The sequence below is a fragment of the Pyrus communis genome, chromosome 5 (assembly GCF_963583255.1).
Source record: "Pyrus communis chromosome 5, drPyrComm1.1, whole genome shotgun sequence".
NCBI classification, from domain to species: Eukaryota; Viridiplantae; Streptophyta; class Magnoliopsida; order Rosales; family Rosaceae; genus Pyrus; species Pyrus communis.
Genome location: NC_084807.1, coordinates 20125384 through 20137322, shown reverse-complemented (window position 1 = coordinate 20137322; position 11939 = coordinate 20125384). Strand labels below are relative to the sequence as shown.

Here is an 11939-nt window from a genome sequence, read left to right as displayed (position 1 = left end):
TCATCTTCTATCTCATATCTCAAGGGCTATTTTACTAACAAATCCCTTTGGTTAGTTCCAACTATAGTAAATAAAGTTTTGCGGTGTGATATCCACACACTTCTTTTGACTTCTCTAATATCCTTTTAATTTTCGATTACCGGATCGAATGAATTTAAAAATATCAAATGACAGAAATTAGCAAGAGGTGTGTGAGAAGTAAAAAAGAATGTGGATAGCACACACCTAAAATTTTATTGGGTCTGGGACTATAGAATTGGGCAATTAGAAAGGTTTCCTTTGATTCAACTTGTAAATTTGATTCTACATTATATTAGATTATCTATTCTTTCTATCATACAACAATGTAATACACATATTGCAGATCAAGCGGTTTCTTTTTACCATACAATAATGTACACACATTGCAGGTAGAGCGGTAAGTATCATTTTGTACTCTACATGGGATCTAGAAAGATGAACTTATCCGATTATTGTATGGCTAGAATTTCCTACATTATCATCCATGGAGGGCAAAGAAAATTGTAGAGACTTCAGAAACCCAAGACGCAGGAAAAGGTGTAGGGTAAGGACATGCATAAAGCATATACAATGATGAGTACTCATAGATCTCCCAAAAGTCAAAATAGAGAGAAGCATCCTTTGGATCAGGATCCTCTCCTAATCTAAGGATGAGGATCCTCATGACCAAGGAATGTGGGCCGTTGAATGAAAATTCAACGATTATAATTATTATAACTTTAAAGGGATTCCCTGTTTGTAGCCGTTAGATTTTCATCCAACGGCTTACATCCCTTGATTATGAGGATCCTCATCCTTATATTAGGAGAGGATCCTAGTCCCATCCTTTGCAAAGTTTGTAATGATGGGATTCAGATATTCAAAACGAAATCCTAAAATATTATAGATTTTTTAATATGTTATGAATATGATTTAGGAAAACAAATGTAATGATACACTTGGTTAGAAACTTAAAAAAAAAAAAAAAAAATCTAACTAGTTTTATTATTATATTAGTATGCCAAGCAGTGTTTACGTTATATTAAAAAATTTCTTCTAAAATATCACCTTGAATTGTGGACCCCAAAATCCTCCAAAAATAAAATAAAGCATCACAAAATACATAGGTCACATTCTTCTAATTAATTAAATAAACATGATATTTTTTTCTTTTTTTTTTTCACAAAATAAAAACTAAAATTTAAGAAACAAGTAGTAAACATCATCTGCCTTGTCACACACTACACCCTAAGTGGGCACAACGACTCACAAGTCACAAATTTACATTCTACGAGATGGAAGCAATGTAAAAGCATAGGTGCCAATTTTTCTGCTCCCCCATCTCCCAAATATCCTAAAAGAGTGAAAGACCACCTTACATTTCTGCCTACTCCCTCTCTCTCTCTTCTCTCTCTCTCTCTCAGAAATGAAATGAAGTTAGCTACTTTTCAGGATCGTCAGTGCTTTTGACTCACTGAACCAATCAACTGCTGCCATTGATGAAGTTGAATATCTGATGCACGGCTCTTGCAATGTCATCTGCTGATCCTAAATGACAACCTTCTTCTATCTGCATTTATACCAAATTCAAATTCCTCAAACGCGTTATACCGCGGAAATTTTATGTTGCATTGATCAAGGATTCAACGTTAAATAGCTCAAAGTACACTAAAAAAATTCCTTTATATTGTTATATAATATTAACACCTTCCCAAGAAGGAGGACAAGAGCAGTAAGAAAAAAAGTAGAGTACATGCTTAGCCTGCTAGCTAGCTAGGGTAGCTTGAGATCCAAGTCAGAATGTTTGACTAGGCTAAAAAACCAAACAGATAAGACAGAATAAAAAAATATGGATAAATAAAAATTAATATATACCTTGAGATTGAAAGAGTAAAGAACAGTGTCTTGTGAAGATGTAATGTTGAGGTGCAAAACAGTTAGCCTAAGATCCTCCAATGCAAGGATGGCCTTCATCAGCTGCCCAGCTCTCCTTTGGCACTGGACTTTTAAGTTGACATGAGATTGGATCACAGTGACATCTATGTCTGCAGCCTCAGACTTGTTCTGAGCTGTGCCTTCATCCTCAAAGGCGGTGGCAGCGGTGGCGATGGCGGTGGTGCCTTCTTGATCATGAGAACCAATTCTGCACTGGGATAGAGTCATGAACATTCCATTGGATGGCATTGCCATGCTGCAGGGAGAAGAGGAGGATGCTGGTGAGGAGCTGAAAGAGCTGTTGTTACCATTATTGTTCATCCCTTGAATTTGATCAGCTGTTTTTCTATTTCTTTTTTGGGCTTCAAGGGAATGAAGTAGCTGCTCCAATTCCTTCACAAAATCTATTGCACCCCCCACAATTGATGCTTGGTCACCCTTCAACCAAAAAAAAAAAAATCCTTAATTCAATTATACATTAAAATTTCATGGTTTCAAGCTAATTAATTTGCGAAAGGATGGCGATTTTGGCACTTCATTTTTAACCATCGTAGGAAGATTGCAGAAGGCTAAAAGGGAAGCGTGAAAATCACTAGCGCGTGTTCATGAAATTATAAGATAGATTGAGTGAATATGATCAATTACCCTTTGAATGTAAGAAGTGGGCATGAGGGACCTGAGGACATTGAGATGGTCATTCATCTGGCGGCGACGGTTGCGCTCCACCGCTATGTGGGTCATCCGCTGGCTCTCCACTTCTTCCTTGTTCTTAGTTGGCCTTGTTCTCTTCCGCTTTCTCCTCTCCCTGGTGGCAGGAGATTTGGGTTGCTGGGTTTCCTCAGTACCATTATGTACCTGAACCCAGGTAGGTGGGGGTGGAGACCCAGCAGCTGAGCTGGGCTTTTCATCCCCTTGGTTGCACTCAGAAATCGACTGTTGGAGATGAAAGTCTTTCCCTTCTGATTTCACAGGTGAATGTTGCAGCTCAACCATTTCATGGGTCACACAGCTCTCAAGTTCTGGAGCTCTCTGAATTATCGTTTCCATTTCAGGCATGTAAGTTTCGTCCAACTCGCATGGCTTTTTGAAGTGTTGGAGTTTCAAAAGTGTTTGAAAGCTTGGCTCTTTCAATGGAAAATAAGGTGTAGTGGTGGTGGTGGAGGAATTAACACTTTGTAGCATCTGGAGAAATGGCATTCTGTCCTCCAAGCTTGGCATTAAGAGGTGGTGGTGGGATTCTTCTTCCTCCTCAAAGCTCAAGCTTTCAGTGGTGAAATTCAAACTTTGCTCCAACTGAAAATCCAAATGCTCACCAAAGGACTGCTGCAAACACCATAACCCAAGAAATAGTTCTTAAAAGAATGTTAATAAAGAATGAGAAAAAGGAGGAACAAGGGAAGAACTTTACTGGGTTTCACACCTACCCTTTTCTAATTAAACAAAAGAATTCAACTTTGAAGTGGGAAAGTTGGAATATAAAAGTGGAAGCAGAAAAGAATATAAAAGAGGAAATTTATAGTTTTTTTCCCGTAAAATAACATCCATTGTATTGAATGCAAAGAGCATTGTTTAGAGGAGTAAATGCAGTCTATTTCTTGATGCAAGAAAAAGGGGTTAGAGAAAAATAAAGGGTATGTACAAATTGAGCAAAATAACAACATATAAACATACACAGGGATTAATGGGTCCTTGAACTAGCCTCTCCATTACAGGCTGCAGAGAGAGAGAGAGAGAGAGAGAGAGAGAGAGAGAGAGAGAGAGAGAGCAGCAGCAGCAGCAGCAGTTTGTTGGGTGTTCCTTAAATTGTGTCTTTCTCTCTCTAGGTGTTCCTTAAATTGTGTCTCTCTCTCTCTAGAAACATATTACCAACATTCCATTTATGCTAACAGAACAATTGCAATAAATGTGAGAAGCCCCAATGAGAAGCGGAAGAATTATGAGATCCCATGAATCGAACAACACAAAATATATTTTGTTTTCTGATAGGAGTGAAATATGCTCTTATAATAGAACAATATTAAATGCTGTGCTGCTTTAGCCTTGAAGAACTGACTTATTGAGAAGATCAGAGAACAGGTATAGAGAGTACTCTGCACAAGTGATTGAATAAATGGGCCTCCTCCTTCCAGTCCTCCTTCACCGAGAGAGAGAGAGAGAGAGAGAGAGAGAGAGAGAGAAGAGGGAGAGAGAGGTTACAGAGCTGAGGTGAATAAAGTGGAGGGTGAAAAGTAAAAAAGGGAGGGGCGGAGGTGTGAGGTAAGAAATGAAGGGTGGAAGTACTCTCAAACTGATTGAGAAGATATGCTGGTAATGCTTAGATATGCATGAAACTGAGAGAGTTGGTGAGACTGAGCAGAAGGGAGAGACGGGGGCTAGGGTTGTCTGGTTTGCAAGGTCCCAAGCATTATTGGCGGTGGCAGTTTTGTCCAGCTGCGAGGACAGGCAGTTGTGGGGACTACTCTCTCTCTCTCTCTCAGTGCACACTGCACCAGCAAGGGGAGAGAGAGCAGTTGAAAAGCTTTGGAAAGTCCTTCAATGGGAGAGATTTTTCAGTGTGACAGACATACAAGATGGTATATCACGTGTCATTATATAAATGGTAGGATATATATGTTAAAAAGTTATTAACTTAAAAAATAAAATTTTCCACCACTTACATAAAAACATGTAATATATCATCCGTGTTCCCGTCACAATGAAAATTTTATATTGAATCACTTGTCTGATGATGGGTCATTTCCCATGTCACACTTGTCTAACCAGGTCGACAGCCCAACCCAACCAGCCCTGCAGCCCAATTATCCATGATGTATCACATTTTTACTTTTCTACTTGTACACACAATACGTGTACGTAGACATGACAACGTGTCGTTCTTTTTCGTATTCGTGTCAGTGGTGGATCACAAATTGTAGTTTTAACAAATCATCTCAATCCGAACTGTTAAGATAACAAGTGAAAATTATAGAAAACTAAGAACACCATGTTTTCTGAATATTCCTCTTTCATTTAATGAATAGATAATTACATCACATGTAATGTATATAGCCAAAGCTATTTACAATATTCTTTCTGACAGTCTAAACAAACTTTGTACACATGGCATATTATGATTTGCTATCTAAGAAACATATGTCATCATTTGGCATCCTCATCTTTACACCCCCTCAAGCTGAACTTGGAAGAAGTTGAAGTTCTAAGTGATAGCTTGGACTGGAGGAAAAGAAACATGTTCTTAGACAATGATTTTGTATGAATATCAGCTATTTGATCCTCACTGCAGACATACTGAACTCGAACAAGATTAGAAAGAACTAACTCTCTAATGTAATGATAATCAATTTCTACATGCTTGGTTCGAGCATGAAAAACCGGATTAGAAGCAAGAGATATAGCAGAGATGTGATCACACCAGATTGTGGGTTTGAAAGATAAAGGAAAGCCAAAACCACGAAAAACCTTGCAGATCCAGGTAACCTCAGCTGCAGTGTGAGCCAGAGATCGATATTCAGCCTCAGTGGAAGATCGAGCCATTGTAGACTGCTTCTTAGCACTCCAGCTTATTAAATTTGATCCAAGAAACACACAAAAGCCACTAGTCGATCTACGATTAAATGTACAACCCGCCCAATCTGCATCAGAGAAGGCTGAGAGATTGAGATTACCTTGTTTGAACTAAATACCATGTGAAGTTGTGCCTTTGAGAAAACGGAGAATTCTTTAAGCTGCTTGCATATTAAGATCAGTGGGTTGATGCATAAATTGGAAGACTTAGTTTACAACAAAAGAGATATCAGGACGAGTCCAGGTCAAATATTGTAATGCACCCACAATGGACCTATATTCAGTGGGATTAGATAATGGAATGCCACTATGATCCAACTTTGTAGTTCTAAAAGGTGTGCAACATGATTTGGCACCCGCCATCTTTGTTTTCTGCAATCGATCCAGAAGATACTTTCCTTGATGAAGAAAGAGACCTTGTTGCAATCTTTGAACTTCTAAGCCCAGAAAGTAATGAAGAGGACCTAAATCCTTGACTCGAAATAAAAAACCAAGCTTTGTGATGAACAAGTTATAGATAGAGGAATCAAGGCCACCAACTAATATGTCATCGACATAAACCAATACAATAACTAGAACATGATCCTTTAGAACAAATAGTGATGCATCAGAACAAGATTGAGTAAAACCAATGGACTTAAGAGCTTGAAAAAGCTTATCAAGCCATGCCCTGGGAGCTTGCTTGAGTCCATATAAGGACTTTCTGAGTTTACACACATGATTCGGCAAGATTGGATCACTGAAGCCAAGAGGTTATTGCATAAACACCTCTTCTTTTAAGTCTTCATGAAGAAATGCATTGCTAATATCAAGCTGATGCAGAAACCAATTGAATTGAGCAGAAAAAGTGAGCAAAATGTGAATGGTAACAGGCTTAGCTATAGGACTAAATGTTTCTTGATAATCAAGCCCCTCTTGTTGGTGAAATCCCTTGGCAACCAATTGGGCCTTATACCTATCAATGGAACCATCAGGTTTTTCCTTAATTCTAAACACCCACTTGTAGCCGACCACATTATGAGATGGTGAGGATGGAACTAGAGACCAAGTTCCAGTGGATTGAAGGGCATTAAACTCATTTTGCATAGCTAGACTTATTAGCTTGATTATAGGTAGTAGGAACATAATCCATAGTAGGTGGTAGAGAATGTTTAGTAGTAGTATAGGCTTTAGGTCGAAAAATACCATTTTTGGACCGAGTAACCATTAGATGGATGTTGGGAAGTGATATATGGGATGAGGGTTCAACAGAAGTAGTTGTGGTTTGTGATTGAGGTTGAGGTTGAGATGTAGAGGATTGATGAATAGGTGGAGATGAGGGTCGAGAAATGGGAAAATGAAGATCTATAATGGGAAGGATAGTGGCAGGTGTAGAAGATGACTGAGAAGGAGGATGAACTTGGTGAAATGGAAATGTTGTTTCATTGAATAAAACATGCCTGGAGATGTATACTCGACCAGTGAGAGGATCTAAACACGTATAGCCCTTATGTTGCATATTATATCCAAGAAAAGCACATTCTGTACTTTTACCATCTAACTTTGAAGAAATATACGGTTTTAACCGCGAAAAGCAGCTGCAACCAAATACTTTAAGCCTAGTATAGTCTGGAGATGAATGGAACAACAATTCCTAAGGAAACTAAACAATATTAGAAATAGGCAAGTGATTGATCAAATAAAGAGCAGTGGAGATAACTTCAACCCAATACTGTTGAGGAACATAAGATGTAACCAATAGAGTGCGAGCTGTCTCAATGAGATGTCTGTGTTTTCTTTCAACACATCCATTTTGCTCAGGAGTATGTGGACAACTAAGCTAATGAGAAATACCATGCAATTGGAGAAATGATTGAAAAGAAGTACTAACAAATTCACCCCCTGAATCTGAACGTATAACCTTTATTTTATTTCCAACAAAATTTTCTACATATGTTTTGAAGCTTACAAATGTACAATACACCTCTGATTTAGTTTTTAAGGGAAAAAACCAGCTATACTTAGTATGATCATCTACTAACAAAAAGTAATAGCAAAAGCCACTAACAGAAAGCACAAGGGCAGGTCCCCAAACATCACAGTGTAGTAATGCCAGACTTTGAGAAGCAGACGAACTTGCAGCTTTAAAAGGAAACTTGTGATTTTTGGTTATAGCACAATCAAAGCAGAAAAAGTTCACAGAAGATGTACCTTGCACAACAAGTTTATTACTAGATATAACCTTGCAAAATATAGATGAGGAGGGATGACCCAAGCGACTATGCCATAGCTTGACTGGAGCTTTAGTACTAGCAAAAGCCAAGGCAATAATGGAAGATGGAGCTTTACCAGTAGAAGAGACAGTGTGCAGATGATAGAACCCATCCTTAACTGAGCTCCGCAAAAGCATGTTCCCTGTAGAACGATCCTTGACAAAGAATCCATCAGAGTCAAGTGTCAAAGAATAGTAATTATCACAGAGAAATTGAAAGGCAGATAACAAATTGTGTTTCATGTGAGGAACATGAAGAAAATTGTTCAATTTAAATGAAGTTGTAGGTGTACGTAACGTAGAAGAACCAACATGAGTAATTGAAAAACCTTTACCATCATCGATGTATACTTTTTCTTCACCAGTGTAGGGAGTAAGAGAATTGATGGTTGAGATGTCATTAGTGATGTGCGAGGTAGCACCAGAGTCTATCAGCCAAGAAGGAGAAGGCTTTGCAGAATAGCGTGCACATATTGCTTGAAGTTTGGCAGGTGGAATTCGACCTGAGATCTCTGGATTCATTTGATCAAAACAGTCAATAGCTTCATGACTTGGATTGTCACAAATTTGACACGGTGCCCAAGGACCAAAAGATGAACCACGAAAGTTGAAATTGTTGTTGGTGCAAGTGAAGCCACTGGTATACTGATTTCCTTGAGAGTTGCCTCTAGTGCCACGGGTAATATTGTAGCGATTGTTCCGTCCTCGATTCAAATTGTAGCTAAAAGAGTTCTGAAGTGGTGGATTTTGTATGGCATATGCCTGAGGCGGTGTGGGAAGAAGAGGTGGTTGACCTTGTACAGATGGAGCATGAAACGGTTCAACATTGTTGGAGGAGATAGATTTCTTTCGACGATTCATAAAAAGCTGATTGGTGAGTAGTAAACCATGCAACTCATCCAAAGAAGTAGAAGATAACCAGAGCATGATCGAATTAGTGAAAGACTCAAAATCATCAGGAATACCAACAAGAGTGGCGGCAATTAGATCACGATCAGAAATTGAAGCTCTAGTGGCAGTGAGAGAGTTAGAGATCTCTTTAAGTTCTTGCAGATAATCAGACATTGATTGTGAACCTTTTTGAATGCTCTGAAGTCGCGATCGAAGCTGATGAATGTGGGCATCAGAAATACCCCCAAATCGTTGTTCGAGTTTGAGCCAGAGATCGCGAGAAGATGAAACTCCAACAGTAAATGGAATTACCTCCTTAGAGAGTGTGGAATTGAACCAAATTAGGAGATTTTGATCTTTCTCATACCAAGATTCGAACGCCGGATTGAGATATCAATCAAGCAGAAATGGTGCCGGGCACGATTCTGTGCCATCAACAATACCAAAAAGCTGATAACGCCGAATAATTGGGGCAAAGAAAGCTCGTCATGGCAGATAATTGAATTTTTTAAGTTTGATAGGCACTATGCTACCAATGTTTTGGATTGTGAGAGATGTGTAAGATTGAAAAAAATTAGGGTTTGAAGAGGAATTGGGATTTGGATTGGGCACCGACTCAGAAGATGCAGAAGGAGACGGCATTAAAGATCACAAGATCGATGAAGAAATCAAGCAAATTGTAGAGAAATCAGAGAAGTAGAGTGGAAGAGAAGAGGATCGAGAGAGGTCGTGAGGCAGTTGGCTCTGATACCATATAGAAAACTAAGAACACAATGTCTTCTGAATATTCCTCTTTTATTTAATGAATAGATAATTACGTCACATGTAATATATATAGCCAAAGCTATTTACAATATTCTTTCTAACAGTCTAAACAAACTTTGTACACATGACATATTATGATTTGCTATCTAAGAAACATATGTCATCACTTGGCATCCTCATCTTTAAAAATGCTCAATCCGGATCCAAACCACTTGTTAATAATTTGTTTGACGAGTGGCTCGTTAGCTAAAAAACTTGATTTGAAATTCTCAAGGCTTATAATATTGACAACAAAACAAAATTCGTATGTACATAATATTATAAAGTATATGGTAATGTTTGCAGTACTTGATGATCTTTTCAAGAACAAAACTATGGGTGAGCTTAAGAAACTGAAAATTGAAAGAAAAAAAAAAGGACCAAATACCAAACTGAAACCGACAAAAACCAAACCAATGGAAAATTGAACAGAAACATAAATTATTGGTTCAGTTTCGATTTTGGTGATTTAAAAATGGAATTGAACCCAAGAAGTTTTATTTATTTTTTCTTTGAATAGGACACCCACCATTTACGAGTCCAAAGATTAATTGACAAGCAGGAGGATTAATAATTTATTTATGCTAGGGTATTCAAAAATCGGACCGAATACCAAACTGAAATTGACAAAAACTGAACCAATTGAAAATTGAATGAGCTGTCCCAAAATGAGGGTCAGTCGCACCTAGTATGCAACTTGGTACGATAGTTAGCCAATCATCTGCTTCTACACTAAAGGGTAACAGACGTCTTGGTTCAAAGGATTCATAACCCCAGAAGAGGAAAATGACACAAACCAGTGAACTTAATGTGAATCCGAACGCCTACTTAACCTTTCCAACGCATAAGATTATTCTAGATTATGAAGACGTCTTGGACGAGACAAATCCACCTCCCTAGAATCATGAAATTTCGGCCCACTATGCAATTTTGGATGAGTTTTGGAAACGGATTGAGATGATAGTCTACTAATATCATGCTAAGCGATGACATTTAACCACGTTGTGTTGATATATGTCGATGTCGAACTGATTGATCAAATTGGAAACAAGCAATCCAGGTCGAACTCGATTCACTTGCGAAATGCAAGGTTTTTAAGCCCATAGATCCCACACTGCCACATGTGAAGCATGTTGGTTACACATTAGTTTTCGTAAGAAAGCGTAATGAGAATAATGAAATAGTGCAATATAAGGCACGCCTCATAATGCAAGGTTTCTTTTAACGCCCTGAGATTGATTACGAGGAGACTTATTCTCCCTTAATGGACTTCATTACCTTCTGCTACCTTATAAGTTTGGTATTTTCCTAAAAAAAGAATATGCAACTCATGGACGTGGTAACTTTGTATCTTTATAGGGATCTTCATACAAAAGTCTATATGAAAGTTCCAGAAGGACTTACATTGATTGGATCAAATAGTTCTAGACCATGGGACACCTTCTTGATTCAATTAAGGAGATCACTCTATGGAATGAAACAATTCAGACATATATGTTATAACCGTTTGAGTGAATATTTGATAAGTTAGGGTTACGTGAACGATAAACTATGCTTATGTGTGTCTATTATGAAGTCACATTCTAGATTTGCCATCATTGCAGTTTATGTCGACGACATGAATCTCATTGGGACTCCCAAAGAGCTTGACAAAATTGCCACTCACTTTGAAATCGAAATTTAAGATGAAAGATCTTAGGAAAACTCAATACTACCTCGGCCTGGAGATTGAGCACTATTCGGATGGAATCCTAGTACATCAATCGAACTACACCCAAAAGGTATTGCAACTTTTATGAGGATAAACCAAAGCCTTCAAGTACTCCTATTATTGTTCATACTCTAGATGCTAAACGAGATCATTTTCATCCTAAGGAGGATGAGGAAGATGTTTTTGAGCCTGAAGTTCCATATCTAAGTGCAATTGACGTTTTATTGTACTTGCCTCAGTGCACTAGACCAGATATTTCCCTTTATTGTGAATCTTCTGGTAAGATACAACAATGCACCTACTTGCAAACATTGGAATGGTGTTAAAAACATTTTCCATTACCTCAAGCGTACAACGGATTTGACTTTGTTCTACCCTTATGAATCCTTGAGAGTAACCGATGCCCCTTTCGATCATTAGGTTGATTCTTACCTTATTGGTTATGCTAATGCAAGTTATTTATCTAACCTTCATAAGGCATGTTCTTAAACGGGTTACGTCTTTACCATTGAAGGCACCAGAATTTTGTGGAAGTCTACCAAGCAATCATTAGTTGCAACTTCTTTGAACCATGCTGAGATTCTCGCCTTGCATGAAGATACAACTGAATGTTTTTGGCTAAAAGCAGTCATGGAACATATACGAAATACTTGCGGTCATTCTACCATCATTGACGTCCATACAACGATCTTTGAAAACAACGCTGCTTGTATCTACCAACTAAAGAAATGATACATCAAGAGAGACAAGATCAAGCACATTGCGCTAAAGTTCTTTTATTCT

General features: G+C 38.1%; 1 protein-coding gene across 1 annotated transcript; it reads right to left on the bottom strand.

Moving 5' to 3' along the window:
- Positions 1-1170: 1170 nt before the first annotated feature.
- Positions 1171-3686, bottom strand: LOC137735525 (transcription factor bHLH57-like). Its single transcript, XM_068474953.1, has 4 exons — positions 3607-3686; positions 2581-3258; positions 1876-2373; positions 1171-1570 (listed from the first exon to the last, which is right to left on the bottom strand). Exons 1-4 carry the CDS (start codon positions 3640-3642, stop codon positions 1484-1486), a joined length of 1299 nt encoding a protein of 432 aa, XP_068331054.1. The 5' UTR covers positions 3643-3686; the 3' UTR covers positions 1171-1483.
- Between the last annotated feature and the right edge of the window lie 8253 nt (positions 3687-11939).